This window comes from Cetorhinus maximus, chromosome 11 (assembly GCF_964194155.1).
Source record: "Cetorhinus maximus chromosome 11, sCetMax3.hap1.1, whole genome shotgun sequence".
Classification (NCBI taxonomy): domain Eukaryota; kingdom Metazoa; phylum Chordata; class Chondrichthyes; order Lamniformes; family Cetorhinidae; genus Cetorhinus; species Cetorhinus maximus.
In genome coordinates this window covers 116029032-116045070 of record NC_135889.1, presented here as the reverse complement: position 1 = coordinate 116045070, position 16039 = coordinate 116029032, and the positions used below count along the sequence as shown (strand labels likewise).

General features: G+C 46.9%; 1 protein-coding gene across 1 annotated transcript in view; it reads right to left on the bottom strand.

Moving 5' to 3' along the window:
• Positions 1-10714, bottom strand: part of slc15a2 (solute carrier family 15 member 2) — a 109589-nt gene extending 98875 nt beyond the window's left edge. Inside the window, exons 1-4 of the mRNA XM_078552780.1 lie at positions 10558-10714; positions 9589-9650; positions 2732-2819; positions 1608-1749 (exon numbers count right to left, since the gene is read on the bottom strand). Coding sequence (XP_078408906.1) covers positions 1608-1749; positions 2732-2819; positions 9589-9650; positions 10558-10714 — 449 coding nt within the window. The remainder of the gene's footprint in view (positions 1-1607; positions 1750-2731; positions 2820-9588; positions 9651-10557) is intronic.
• Between the last annotated feature and the right edge of the window lie 5325 nt (positions 10715-16039).

The following is a 16039-nucleotide window of genomic DNA, read 5'->3' as shown; positions in this document are numbered from 1 at the left end:
TCCTTTCATGACCCCAGGATGTCACAAAGCGCTTTATAACCAATAAAGTACTTTTGGAGCATAGGTACTGTTTTATTGTACGCGACACAGCAACCAATTTGCCCTCAGCAAGGTCCCATGAACAGCAATGTGATAATGACCAGATAACCTGATTTTGTGATGTTGACGAAGTATTAAATATTGGCCTGGACACCAGGGAGAACTCCCCTGCTCTTCTTTGAATAGTGCCATGGGATCTTTTATTTTATACTCATCGACATTTACAGCACAAAAGGAGGCCATTCGGCCCATCGTGTTTGGGCCAGTCAACCAAGATCTGACTACACTAATCCCATTTTCCAGCGCTTGGCCCATGGCCCTGGAGGCTATGGCAAGGCAAGTGAACATCTAATTTTGCCCACCTGGAGAGCAGGCGGAAACTCAACTTAACATCTCATCTAAAAGACAGCACCTCTAACAGTGCGGCACTCCCTCAGCACTGCACGAGAGCATCAGCCTGGATTTTTGCATTCAAGCCCTGGAGTGGGACTGGAACCCTGAAATTTAGTGGCAAGAGTGCTCTCAGCTGGGCGTTGCTGACACAATTTAGGTTGAGTGTTTTTGCTATTCATCTTAACTTCTGGCAGGGCTGGCACTTATTGCCCCCAGAGGGTGGCGTTCAGCATCCTTCTTGGGCCACAGCCATCCGTGTTGCAATGGCTCGTAGCGGTATGAAGCAATCACCTGGAGTCACGGTTAGACCTTTAAAGGTTTACACCTTTAAAGACAACTTAACACAGGCACATCGAACGTGATTTGTCGTGATGGTCTATGTAACGGGTTAACATTCTTATGGCACTCCATTATATAACAAGAACGTTCCTTCTGTGTCGGGATCTTATCCTCATGGTTTTCATCTCCTCTCTGAGCCACAGCTTTAACTGAACTGCTTAACTGAACTGCTGTCATTGCTCAGTGCAACCTGTAATCCTAAACCATTTAGAGCAGATTAGGGGCGCTCAAGTACACAGTAGGCAATCGAACATTAAAGAAATGTTATTCACTTGTAATTGTTCTTGTATTTAACAGTGAGGAAGCACCATCGTCTCTGCCCTAAATAAGCGGTGCACTTATGATAAGATGCTATAACCCGGTAACTTTGGAACAGGCTTTAATGCAAAAGTTTTAAGCGCTGGTGACTACACTTGTTGCAGGACTTTGCACCATTAGAAGCCTTAATGATTTTTTTTTCTCTGAGGTGTGGGCATATTTGAGAATGGTCACAGGGAAATGCTTTTCCTTGATTTCAGCTTTGTTTCTTTGGCAAGGTTCCAAGCCGCAGTCACACGTTTACCGCACAGACTGAAGAAAAGTGCTGCAACGGTCATTAGTGGGTTGCTCTTGGGCACACCCTCGCGGTCAACCAAACATTAGCAAGACGCTGAGAGCGGTTTGACCGACTCTCCTTTTGGGCCACGCTTTGGCATGGTGGAATCAGGAGCAAAAGGTGCGCATTAGGAGTGAGTAACCAACAATGAAACAAATTGCAGTGTTGGCGGGCGGGTTCATGTCATCACAAAATGAAGAGAAAAAGAAAAAGATATTCCGTTAAAAAGATGCCATCTCACTTAAACTTTCCCAACCAGGAATCTGCAATGAGGGCTCCCAAAACCGGTGTGAAATAGGCCAGTCCAGTAAAGGCGTGGAAGATGGCAGTGGACAGGTCATCGTCCCAATGAAGGAAGTTCGTGAAGTAGAGGGTGAGAACAGCTGAAATGCAACAGACATATGAACATAAGAAAGCAAGGAATGAAAATGGGACACTTAGTTGATCAACCCTGCATCTTCCAGAGAGTACAAACCCTGCTCAGTGGAGTTAGTGTTAAAGGGCACTGCAATTAACTTCAAGGTCCCTGGATAGGTATCAGATGTGATCTGGGTAGTAACACTTGTGCCTCTGTGTCAGAAGGTTATGGGTTCAAATCTCTCTCCAGAGTCTTGAGGCCGTGTACAATCTAAGCTGAACACTTGAAAGCAGCAATGAGAGGGCACCTCAGTGCTGGAGGCACCTCTACCCGTATCATTAAAACTGATCAGCTAGACATTTTCTCATTGCTGTTTTAGGGAGCTCACTGTGTTTCCAACATGTCAACTTCAAAAGCGCTTCATTGGCTGTCAAGCGCATTGGGGTGCCCTGAGACTGTGAAAGGCACTACATAAAACCAAACTCTTTCTTTCTTTCAGACCCCACAGTTTGAGAATTCAGTTTTAGATATCTGAGTATCCATGAAGCTGTCTGATTGTCGTAAAAACCCAACTGGTTCATTAACCTTCTCCAAAGGAGGAAACCTGCTGCCCTTACCCGGTCTGGCCTAGATATGACTCCAATCCCAGGCTAAATGTGATTGACCCTTAACTGCCCTCTGAAGTGGCCTAGCGAGCAACTCAGCTGTATCAAACAAGGACAGAAGCAGTACAAGAGGTCCCACCACCATCTTCATAGGACAACGAGGTGTCAGCTGTGGCTCAGTTCATAGCACCCTCGCCTTTGAATCAGAAGGTTGTGGGTTCATGTCCCACTCTCGGAAAACCAAGAACTGTGATTGTACTCGAAAGAGTTGCAATCTGTGACTGTTGATAACTCGAAAGAGTTTCATAGGACAACCACGGGTGGGCCATAAATGCCGGCCTCCCCTGCATCCCAAAATAAGGAGATTTATTAAAAAAAAACTGTAAAGATCAAAAAACATACCTTTCATGCCATAGAGGGAGAAGCGCTCACAGAATTCATTCACCACCACGAACAGAATGCTGAGCGGGTAATTGCTTCCACATAGCCTCTGTGGGAGGCAAAAGAAGAAAGTTCCCAAGATAATTGCATTACATTAAGCAAATATATCGCTAAGTGAGAGCATGTGCGACATTGCTAGGCTTCAGCTGTGGCTCAGTTAGTAGCACTTTTGCCTCTAAGTCAGAATGTTCGAGACCCACGCCAGAGACTTGAGCACAAAACCCAGGGTGTCACCCTCAGTGCAGTGCTGAGAGAGCGCTGCACTGTCGTAGGTGCTGTCATCCGGATGAGGCGTTAAGTCGAAGCCCCATCTACCCTCTCAGGTGGGTGTAAAAGATTCAATGGCATGGTTTTGCAGGAGAGTGCGGGTGTTCTCCCCGGTGTCCTGGCCGATATTTAGCCCTCAACCAACAGAGGAACTGGTCATAGAAACATAGAAAATAGGAGCAGGAGTAGGTCATTCGGCCCTTCGAACCTGCTCCACCATTCAGTATGATCATGGCTGATCCTCTATCTCAACGCCATACTCCCACTCTCTCCTCAGATCCCTTGTCACCTTTAGAGTCTAGAAATCTATACCCATCTTAAATATATTCAGTGACTTGGCCTCCACAGCCTTCTATGGTAGAGAATTCCACAGGTTCACCACCCTCTGAGTGAAGAAGTTTCTCCTCATCTCAGTCCTAAATGGTCTACCCTGTACCCTGAGACTGTGACCCCTTGTTCTAGACGCCCCCCCTCTCCAAACCAGAGGAAACATCATCCCTGTATCCAGTCTGTCCAGCCCTGTCAGTATTTTATATGTTTCAATAAGATCCCCTCTCATTCTTCTAAACTCCAGTGAATACAGACCCAGTTGAACCAATCTCTCCTCATACGACAATTCTGCCATCCCGGGAATCAGTTTGGTGAACCTTCGCTGCACTCCCTCTATGGCAAGTATATCCTTTATAAGGTAAGGAGACTGAAATTGCACACAGTACTCCAGGTGTGGTCTCACCAAGGCCCTGTACAGCTACAGTAAGACATCCTTGCTCCTGTACTCAAGTCCTCTCACAACGAAGGCCAACATACCATTTGCCTAAGATAATGGCAAAATACTGTGGATGCTGGAAATCTGAAACAAAAGCAAAAAAATGCTGGAAAAACTCAGCAGGTCTGACAGCATCTGTGGAGAGAAAGACAGAGTTAACGTTTCGAGTCTGTGTGGCTCCGAAGAGTCATATGGACTCGAAACGTTAACTCTGTCTATCTCTCCACAGATTCTGTCATCTGCTGAGTTTTACCAGCATTTTTTGTTTTTGATACCATTTGCCTTCTTAACTGCTTGCTGGACCTACATGCTTGCTTTCATTGATCGGTGTACAAGAAAACCCAGATCCCTTTGTACACCGACATTATCACATTGCTGTCCGTGGAACCTGCTGTGCATAAATTGCCGTGTTTTCCAGATTACAGCAAGGATACACTTCCAAAGTACTTCATTGGCTGAAAATCGCTTTAGGACATTCTGAGGTTGTGAAAGGCGCTATATAAATGCAAGTTCTCCCTTCCCTTATTCAACCCTAATGATAGGATGTGTAATTTCTTTGAGACCTGGGGCTGAATTTTCTCAGTCCTGTGGAGATGGGTTTGGAGACGGCGATGGATGGGGAGTGGGGGGTGGGGGGGAGGAAAATAGGGGGAAGCCACGTCGGGATGGCCCCCTGATATCTTCCTGCCACCGAGGAATTTCCCGGGGCAGGATCCACAGCCCACTCCGCGGAGGCAGGCAACTAACTAGGACAATCAAGGCCCCACTTCCAAAGGCAACGGCACTTTCGCACTGCGGGGGGTGGGGGGGGTGGGTTACCCCCTCGGCACTGATGGTTCTACCGGCTGTCGGCCTCTTCATTCTCAAATTCGCAAAAGGCAAATCTCTCCATGTTGAGGCGGTCAGCTTTCTGCCTCAGAGGTGCCCACACCTCTCTCAGTGGGGCTGCCATGCTAGCCCCACTGATTGGGCTGCCAGCCTTGGGAAACCTGCCCGCGCCACCCTCAAATCGGATGTGGAGTGTGGGAGCCAATTCCAAGGCTGCCTCCGGGAAGGGTGGGCGGTGGGCACCCTGACAACATGCGTGGGCTCAGAGCTCCCCCCACGGTCCCAATGTCAGGACCCTCGTGGCTGGTGGAAAATTCAGGCAGCCCTCGATTGCTTGTTCAGCACCGTTAAGACTGTGCTACGGTAACGCTGTGTGATCCTGATGTCCCCTGGCGAATGAGGACCGGGGAATTCACACCCCAGGTCCTGCGTGCCCCACTCGACTTGAGAATTCCTACCCCATGGAAACGTGGGAGGGTTGGCTGCCCAATGCAATACCTGGATCCTGTATCCCGCCCCTCCTTTACCTCGGCTCCCTTCTGCATGGGATGCACATTGTAGGCGGCGTTAGGTAGGGAGCTCCGGCACACAAACCTTTTTATAGAACACACGAGCCTGGTGTTTTTAGCAATAAAATATTCAGCCATTGTAGGTCAGCATGTGTCAGGATCGGTTGACGAATCGGAGATCAGAGCGTGAGGTGTGGAGCGGAGTTATCTGGAGCACGCCCTCTGCAGTCTGCAGTCTGCAACGACAGCCTTTTAGAAGTTTGTTTTTAATCTAAGCTGTTGGGGGTTTTTTATTTTAAACAACGTAAAACAAACACTGCCCGGCTCTGCATTGCTTTCTAATACGTCGGGTTATAAAGTACAGTGATTATGATACCGGACAAGCACGCGTTGCTGAATTCACGTCCCATCATTGTCAATGAAAATTAAAGAGCTTGCATTTATCGAGCTAGCGGTTTTCAGGACCTCTCAGGACACCACAAAATGCTTTGCGACCAACGAGGTGCTTTTGAAGTGCAGTCACAGCAAGATTTGACAAACAGCAATAAGATAATGAACAGACAATCTGTCTTTGCAATGATGGGTTGGGGGATAAATATTGGCCAAGCAGAACATGGGGGAGAACTCTCCCAGCTCTGCTTTGAGATAGGGCCACGGGATCTTCTATATCCATCTATGATGGGAGATGAGGCCTCAGCTTATCCTTTTATCTTTAGTCTCAACCCCAGCTGCACTCTCTGGAACACTCAGTCGAAGTCTCGTTACCTCTCTGTTATCTCCCCTGCCTCTCAAGACCCATCCCTTAGACCAAGCTTTTGGCCACCTTTCCTCACGCTCTGAACATGGTTTGGGGCCTCCTCCTGTTAGCTTTTCCCTCCGTAAATTGATCAAGGTCTAGATTAAATGTAAGACTGATTGATTTTTTTCATGTTTGTGGATGGAAAATTGTGGGCTGGTTTATCATAGAATCTTTATGGCGCAGAACGAGGCCATTTGACCCATCGTATTGGTACTGGCTCTTTGAATGAGCTCTCCAATTACAGCTCTTTCCCTAAAGCCCTGCAAATTTCTCCCTTTCACATATACCACATACCAAAACAGTTCGCTTGGCTGCAAAGTGATCTGAGCACAGGAACACAACAAAACAAGAATTAGGAGCTGGAGTAGACCATCTGGCCCCTCGAGCCTGCTCCGCCATTCGATATGATTTGGGATGTCCTGAGATTGTGAAAGTCACAGATTCACACTGTGCAAAAGAGGCCTTTCAGCCCATCGAGTCTACACCGACACCTGAGAATCACCAGACCTACCTACCTAATCCCATTTACCAGCACTTGGCCCATTGCCTTGAATGTTATGATGTGCCAAGTGCTCATCCAGGTACTTTTTAAAGGATGTGAGGCAACCTGCCTCCACCACCCTCACAGGCAGCGCTAGATAAAATGTAAGTCTATTTTCGTTATAGATCTAATCTCCATCAAAAGATACTATTGAATCTGCTTCCACCAGCCTTTCACACAGTGCATTCCAGATCATAACAACACACTATGGAAAATAAATGATCCTTATCTCCCCTTGATTCTTTTGCCAATTATCTGAAATTGATGGTATCAACCTCTCCTACAAGTAGAAACAATAAAATAGCATGCAGATTATTTCACAAATGTCTTGTGTAAGTAAATTACCACGGTATTCGTAAAGTGTAGACATGTTTAAATAAGCAATTTAGAAACAAATTGCTGGAAAAAAATCTCAGGGGGTCTGACAACACCTGTAGAGAGAGAAACTGAGTTGACATTTTGAGTCCAATAGGACTCTTCTTCTCCGAAACGTTAACTCTGTTCCTCTCTCCACAGATGCTACCAGACCTGCTGAGCTTTTCCAGAACTACTTCTTTATATTTCAGATCTCCAACAGCCGCAGTTTTTTGCTTTTATTAATTGAATAAGTAAAATATTAGTTAAGGGTGAAAAAGTAATAGGCCAAGCTATAAGGCATAGAATAGAGAAAATTGCAAAAATAAAGTATTCAATAATTTGATGAATATTTCAATAAGGGATCGTTTTATTGTTGCAATCTTAATATACGCAGCTGAGATTAACATCACAAAACAAGGTGATGAAATGGGGGATAATGCACTATGATCACTGTCACAGAGGTTGACTTTTGCCAGAGTGATCATATTACCGTGAGAATTTATGCCTTTTGTTAATCATATACAAATTGTATTTAGTTGCACGCGTGTGATGGGCATTAACACTCAAGAATCTTGACACCATCCAGGACAAAGCTTGATTGGCAGCCCAACAACAAACATTCACTCCCTCCACCCTGCACAGTGGCAGCAGTGTGTACTATCTATAAGAGGCACTGCGGGAATTCACCAAGGCTCCCTAGATAGCTCTTTCCACTACCATCTAGAAGGACAAGGGCAGCAGACACATGGGAACACCACCACCTGCAAGTTCTCCTCCAAGCCACTCACCATCCTGACTTAGAAATATATCTCCGTTCCTTCACTGTCACTGGGTCAAAATCCTGGAACTCCCTCCCTAACAGCACTGTGGGTGTACCTACACCACATGGACTGCAGTGGCTCAAGAAAGCAGCTCACCACCACCTTCTCAAGGGCAATAAGGCTTGGACAATAAATGCTGGCCCAGTCAGCGATGCCCGCAGCCCATAAATGAATAAAAAAAAATTGGGATTCATTACAAAATACAGACAAAAACTGTGCTTGTTGGGTTAGGAGGTCTATACTTGCAATGAGTAAATAAATATAAAAGAGTGTAAATATTGGCTTTGGTTTTATATTTCACCAACTGGTTTTCTGGGTTGGAACACCTTTAATATAGAAAAACGTGCAGAGGCATTAGGGGGAATGAATGGAGAAGGCTGGAATACAGACTGGAGAAGTTTGAATAGGGAACTTGAAGATAGGTGAGCACAGAATCAATAGGGGGGACATCATGCTGGAAGATCTTAGGGAGGGCAAGGTGGTCAGCCCGTTGGAGAGGGTGGGTGGTGTGAGGATGCTTTTTTTGAGGGATTTTGGTGATGACCTAACCTACTCCAAACACAAAAGCCAGAATCTGGTGTATGCGCAGTCCATAGTTTTCTGCCTCCACTACACACTGGTGCTCACTCCCACACAGACTCACACCCACACATCAAGATACATGAGTTCACACCCATACAGCAACATACACACTCACAGCCACACTCACACCGCAGAAATGTTACGGTGCAGAAAGAGGCCATTCAGCCCATTGTGCCTGTGCCAGCCAAAAAAGAGAAATAAAAAACTGGCCAATCATTTTAATCCCGCTTTCCAGCGCCTGGTCCGCAGCCTTGCAGGTTAAACAACACACAAACATAGACATACATGCTCACTTCCACACACACACTCACACCAACCCCCACAGATACACATGTGCAAGCAGGCACATGCACACACACTGTTTGAATGTTTGTGGTTGGGCTGCCAATCAAGTGGGCTGCTTTGTCCTGGAAGGTGTCAAGATCCTTGAGGGTTAATGCCCATCACACGCATACAATTAACTACATTTGTATGGGAGTGTACACATGAATATACAGACAAAAATGCTCATTCAGTCACATGTCCAAAGGCAGGCTCTTGGCTCATTGTCTGCTGATGCTTCAATCCTGAGCTAACTTCTTGCAGGTTGATCAGTTTTGGTTTGCCGCTGCCTTCCATTGGCAGGGAGAGGGCGGTGAGTGAGGCAAGAGCCGAGTCTACCCGAGCCAGGACAGGAATCAGATCCTACTCTTGGTGTTATTCTGAAGCACAGCCAGCCAACTGAGCTAACTGAAGACACCTTCACCCTACCCCCGCCTCCAACTATCCCCACCCCTACACACAGTATAGGTAAATGTTCAGAAAACTTAAAATAGCTATAAGCAAAAAGCAAAATAACTGCGGATGCTGGAAATCCAAAACAAAAACAAAAATACCCGGGAAAAACTCAGCAGGTCAACAGAACTAAGTAAAAATAGAAGAGAGGTGAAATATAAGCTGGTTTCAGGGGCTTATATTTCACCTCTTTTCTATTTTTACTTAGTTATGTTGAAGGGTCATTCGGACTCGAAGCGTTAACTGTGTTCCTCTCCGCAGAGGCTGCCAGACCTGCTGAGTTTTTCCAGGTATTTCTGGTTTTGAGTAAAACAGTTAATGCTTCCCTTACATCACACGAGCAGAAACACAAATGCAAAAAAAAAGAGTAAGCTCCAGAAAGTTATAAAGTGCATTTTAATAAAAGCCCAGCAGATTCTGAATAAGTTCCTGAAGGACACAACTAAAGTTCAGGAGCAGCTGTTGGTTGCTAACACGGACAGAGCTCTCGCCGCTTTAATTCAATCTCAAATCACTTTTCTTTTTTAAAAAAAACCAGCCTTTTGAACTCAATCACTTTGATGGAACTACTGACCGGTGTTGGCTTCTTGGGAGGGGGGAGATCTTTTTGCACCTCGCCATCTGCGGAAGAAGAAACTGGGGAGGGGGTGGGGGAGAGAGAGAGAGAGAAAAAGAGGCAAAATTAACAGTTACATAAACCTGAGCTTTTGAAAACAAGTACAAGCTTGGAAGAAGACGCCTGTCGGAACATATTAATTGGCACATTGCAGAGATCCACACTAAAACCCTAAAATGAACAGGATTCCCACTGACAATTCAAATAGGAGCAAGAAACTCATCTGGTGAAAATATTGAACTGGGGGGTCACATACCTATCCTGTTCTTTACCATTTTGGAACCGAATTTGGGAAAGTTGACAATGAGTTGTTGCAGCCTCCCTCTCTCTCTCTCTCTGCGCCTCTTGTCGTTGTAGCTGCTTTTTGTTAATGTTTCACTTCTGGTTTAGTGATCGACAGGATCTAGGAGGCACTGACCAATGGATTTTGTGGCACTGTCTGACAAGTCCAGAAACCGAGCCGAGGATTGTCCACGGGTCCCTTTGAACACACACACACATACACACACACCCCTTCCAAAAATGGAAGTAAAGGGGGGTGGGGTGGATGGAAGACCTCTGTCTTATTTTTCTGCGATGATTGAACTCACTCCAGTCAGGTTCGGCCGGCCTTTAGAGCGAGCCAACGATACTCTTATTCCTCCTGGCACACTGCCCCTATTTAGGAAGTTGCCATCTTTTAAATCAAATCCACACAAAAGAACATTTTTTTTTCTCTGGACCTTTTCAAGGAGTGTGGGGAATTGGTCACTTTACAACAGTCCCAAACTGCTGAATTCTGATTGAAAGGGTCCAAATGTTTTGCATTTAGAAACTGGTGTACGAGAAATGTCTTTTGTGTGGGTTTAATTTTTAAAAAAAAACAAACAAACTGCAACTTCAGAAACAGGGGAAACTCGGTTACGTTTTTTGGACCGTTATTTTTACCCAAGGTGATAAATTTCCTCCTGAGAATCTCACACTCAGCAGATTCCGGTTTCAGATTGAACTGTCCAATAGTTATGGGCACTGGATTAAAAACCTTGGAGTCCAGGCTTGACCAAAGTACACAATTACTTTTGTAAGTGCAGTGCGCCGACTTCATCTAGTGAATGCAGCAGGCATTTTACACACAGCAAGATCCCGGAAACATCAATGAGCAGGAGTGGGTGCCCTTGGAGAGGATGGTTGAGGGAGGGCTAGGTTACTCTGCCCTCGGTATGGTGCCACGCTATCATTCATGTTCGCCTGCACCATCAGCCAGGCCGCACCCACCTGATCTGACAGGCCCTCAGAGAATGCAGCAGTCTGTCAGAAGACAGTGCCTGTGTGACAGAAAAAAAATGGATATTTTCTTCTGCCATGGTCTCACCTCTCCACCCCCCCCTCCTAATCTGTGCCTCCTCCAACGCTACCACTCTCCGAGAACTCTTCCTCTCATTCGGGCTCCTTACACATCCCCGATCTTAATCGCTCCATCGTTGTCATCCATACCTACAGCTGCCTAGGCCCTAAGCTCTGGAATTCCCTCACTGAACCTTTCTGTCTCTCTACCCTGCCCTCCTCCTTCAAAACTCTGATTAAAATCTGCCTCTTTCAACAAGCAGTCACCTTAAAGCCTTCTTATGTGGCTCTGTGTCTGATTTTTTTTGGACTCATTGCGCACATGTGAAGCACCTTGGGATGTTTTAATACATTAAAGGCACCATCCAAATGCAGTTTATTGTACTTTTAGCTGTCACTTGATATCCAGCCATAGTACATAGTAATATAGACAAGAGTAAAATTTGAAAATTTGCTGAGGATACCAAAGATGGAGGAGTGATAGTGAAGATGATAGCAATTGACAGCAATAGAGTGTGACTAGGCTAACAGAATGGGCAGATAAGTGCCAGACGCAATTTAATACAGAAAAGTATAAGGTGATGCATTTTAGCAGAAGAGATAGGGAGAGACAATATAGACTTCCAAAGCATGCACAGGAACAGAGGAGCCTGGGGGTTCTTGTGCATCAATCTTTGAAAGTGGGAGGGCCTATTGAAAGAGTAATTAGCAACTCATATGACATTTTAGGCTTCATAAATAGAGGTATTGAGTACAAAAGCAGGGAGGTTATGCTGAACCTTTATAAAGCTCTGGTAAAGCTTCAACCATCTTCAGCTGCTTCATCAATGACCTTCTTTCCATCATAAGGTCAGAAGTGGGGATGTTCGCTGATGATTGCACAATGTTCAGCACCATTCGTGACTCCTCAGATACTGAAGCAGTCCATGTCCAAATGTAGCAAGACCTGGACAATATCCAGGCTTGGGCTGACAAGTGGCAAGTAACATTTGCGCCACACAAGTGCCAGGCAATGACCATCTCCAACAAGAGAGAATCTAACTATCGACCCTTGACGTTCAATGGCATTACCATCACTAATCCCCCATTATCAATATCCTGGGGGTTACCATTGACCAGAAACTGAACTAGACTAGCCATATAAATACTGTGGCTACAAGAGTAGGTCAGAGGCTAGGAATCTTGCGACGAGTAACTCACCTCCTGACTCCCCAAAGCCTGTCCATCATCTATAGGCCACAAGTTAGGAGTGTGATGGAATACTCCCCACTTGCCTGGATGAGTGCAGCTCCAACCACACTACAGAAGTTTGACACCATCCAGGGCAAAGCAGCCATCTTGACTGGCACCACATCCACAGACATTCACTCCCTCCACCACTGATGAACAGTGGCAGCAGTGTGTACCATCTACAAGATGTGCTGCAGGAATTCACCAAGGCTCCTTAGACAGTACCTTCCAAACCCACGACCACTACCATCTAGAAGGACAAGGGCAGCAGATACATGGGAACACCACCACCTGGAAGTTCCCCTCCAAGCCACACACCATCCTGACTTGGAAATATATCGCCATTCCTTCACTGTCGCTGGGTCAAAATCCTGGAACTCCCTTCCTGACAGCACTGTGGGTGTACCTACACCACATGGATTGCAGCGTTTCAAGAAGGCAGCTCACCACCACCTTCTCAAGGGCAATTAGGGATGGGCAATACATGCCGACCTAGCCTAAAGTTTGTGTTCAAGTGCCTGGAGTGGGACTTGAACTCACAACCTTCTGACTCCAAGGCAAATGGTGCACCACTGAGATGCAGCTGACACCTCAAGCACCCTCAATGCTCTCTCTGTCATTGGCCGGAATTTTCCGGCGCCTTCCGCCAGCGGGAGCTTCTGGGCCCACTGAAGTCAACAGAGATTTGAATGGCTTGTCGCATCCGCCATGGGGGAACCCGCTGCAGTGAGGCCGCAAAATCCTGCCCCTTGTCATAACCATTCTACCTTGTACAATGATTGAAAAACTTGCATTTGTATAGCGTCCTTCATGTCGCTTTACAGCCTATGAAGTCCTTATGAAGTGTAGTCAATGTTGTAACGTAGGAAACGTGGCAGCTAATTTGTACACAGCAAGATCCCACAAACACCTTCTGCTTTGGTGATGTTTGGGGGATAAGTGGGACTGGATACGGGACTAATGCAAAGTAACAGAAGTCTCACTGAAAACAATCAGACTCTCCACAAAAATTGCAGAATGCCTCATTGCATAGTCTATCATAGTATTACATTAGACTTTTGATTCTTATAGCAGTCAACAGGGCAGTGTGGTAATTAAAGACATATCACTCTTAATTACAGTACTATTTCCTGTGGAAGACAAGATGAGTTCTTAGCAATAGATATCTGCTTTAACCTGATCCCCTGTCTGGTTGTACTGAATGGGAAGTGTATAATACTGTAGGAACCACAATAGCAACCTTCAGTTTGGTTAGGGAGCAAATTCATGTCGTATCCATTGCTACAGTCATGTTGAAACTGGTGCAGTGCATGTTAGGAGCATGAGATGCAAGTTCAGTTTACCTTACAATGGGGTATTTTAATTCATGCTGTTAATATTTATTGGTTGCAAAGAGATTGGGCGGGATTTTCTGGTCTCGCCAGCAGTGGGCATTGTGCTGGGCGGGATGGGAAAATTCATAAATTTTGTTTTTGTTTTTGCTGTTCCCTAATTTAGGGCCTGTGTTTACTTTATCCCTCATTTTGTTAATTTAGTTTATTTGGTTGACTCTAAAAGAGTTAAAACAGACGTGCCACCTCTTTAATCACATTTTGGTTTGATGTTTGTAAGTTTCCTTTAAATTTTGTCTTTGATTTTGCAGTTCCCTAATTTAGGGGCTGTGTTTATTTTATCCCTCATTTTGTTAATTTAATTTAATTGGTTGACTCCGAAAGAGTTAAAACAGGTGTGCCCCTGGCGAACTGTACTTTATTCACGACCTTGAGGTTTGTGTGTGCTGAGCTCCCTACCTTTCACTGCGTTGCGTTCACATCTGCTCCGACTCCATGCCAAGGCTGCTCAGGCATGATCAGTGGGAGGGAGGGGTGGGCTGGAAGGCAATGGGTGGACTTGGGGGGGGTGGGTGGGGACTTGAATGGAGCCTGGGGGGAAGGGGAGGACACGTGACTGGGGGTGATGGCTGGGGAAGGGGTGGACAGGAACACGTGACTGGGGGAGCATAATGACTGCGGAAAGAGTGGACTGAGACACAAGACTGGGGCGGTATAGTTGCAGGTCATTGGGGCGCAAAGCAGAGACAGTCCGGGGCAATTGTGCACCATGTTACAAGGCTGTGCTTGGCACAGATGTCCTGGTCCCAGTTCAGGGAGGGGAAGGACCTGCCCGTCCTGTGTCAGCCATGCCCAGCATGCTATACAGGGCCCGCACATGCTCCAGTCCTTGGGATTGGTGGCTTGTTACTGGGCCGCAGATGGCACAGCCACAGTCAGGGCAGGCATCGGCAGCCTGTAGATGGGGAACAGGTTAATAAAACTGGGGCACTCTATAGTCTCATGGGGTGGTCTTGGTGCCTGACTGTGTATTGGGCCTCGAGGTGGGGAGGGGTCAGGTTGGCATGGGGCGTCGGGACCTCAACAGAAAATGGTTCAGGGAGGAGGGCAGGAATATCAACAACAATCACAATGGGCTCCAGGATTAGAGGGGGAGGAAGGAGAGTGATCGGAGGGAGGGAAACCTGCACATGATGCTCCTCCAGGACGATAGGAGAGACTTGGATGGTCACGGGGCGGGGGGTATGTTGGAAGCTGGTTTCATAGTAGAAGCGGAGCAGCAGCATTTCGACAGCCGATGGAATGACGCTGTTGAAACATAACCTAGGAAAATATCGCCGTGGGTGGGTTCTGAGGGCAGATGGGAGGAGTCGATGCTGCACTTTTGGGCCGATTGAATGGTCACCCTAATAATTTGCACTTCAGGACATGGAGGGCAAGGCTCAGCTGAGGCACTAATGCCAACTGAAGGATTTTGGCACCTTAGCTGATGGTGCACATTCGTGCGAGTATCCATTACAGCTTGGGGCCAATTGTTGGTTGGGTTTGAATGACCATTTGTGCCTCTCATAGGAATGTGCAAAGGCCACAATAATCCAACTGTAAAACAGCAACGGCTAAAGTGCATTTGCAAAATGCTCCAAAGGCCTCTACGCATCGCAGCTGACAGGTTCAGGCTTGACACGCCTCAACGATTACAGTCATTACCTTAGTGCAAGGTTGGGCTCTAGTCTAATCCAAAGAAGTCAGCCAGACAGTGCCCTGACTGGGGCTGCTGGCGCCTGGCTTCACTCATCCAGATCCTACCCGCTTTGTGAAAGCGCTGTCATGCCTGAGACATGGGCGACGGGGGCACGGTGGGGGGGGGGAACAGAAAGGCGACGCGCTGCAATGAGATGGCACGAGACACCATAGGCCTGACACACATGATGGGAGATATGTGAGGGGCGGGGCGGAGAGGGACTCTGGTTACACTTGTATGACCTTGGAACGTTATAACAAATATCGAGCCATTCACTAGGTGAGAATTTCAGTTAAACAAGATATATTTACAGATGTGCAAAGTATATACAGTGAGTGGACACCCATACCGCCTTTTTACTCTCAAAAGTTATTTATTTTCCTTACCCTACTGCTCTGTCTAGGTGCTTCCCTGACATCTGCAGCGGAGGGGGAGGCAGCCTGCTGACTGCTACACCCTGTTGTCTGTGATGACCTTGGTGGGGGTCCTCTGGAGGGTCAAGGCCTGGAGGGTCCCAGCCTGCTATGGGTCTCCAGCTGTGGGGCAGGTGAACCCTCCTCGGCCTGAGGAGCTGGCGTTGCTGGGGGTCACAGGCAGGGGGAATCGGAGCAGCTGGGCAGCCTAGGAGAGCCCTGGGTGGATTGGCCCGGGGTGTCTGGCTGACGCTCTTCCTCCCTCTGGGTGTCCCCTGGAGAGCGTTGGGTCTGTCCACCCTGGCGACCTCCTCCCAAGCCTTGGTCATGAGGTTGGTGGACCTCCGGCTCCCATCCCAGTGGAAAAGTAT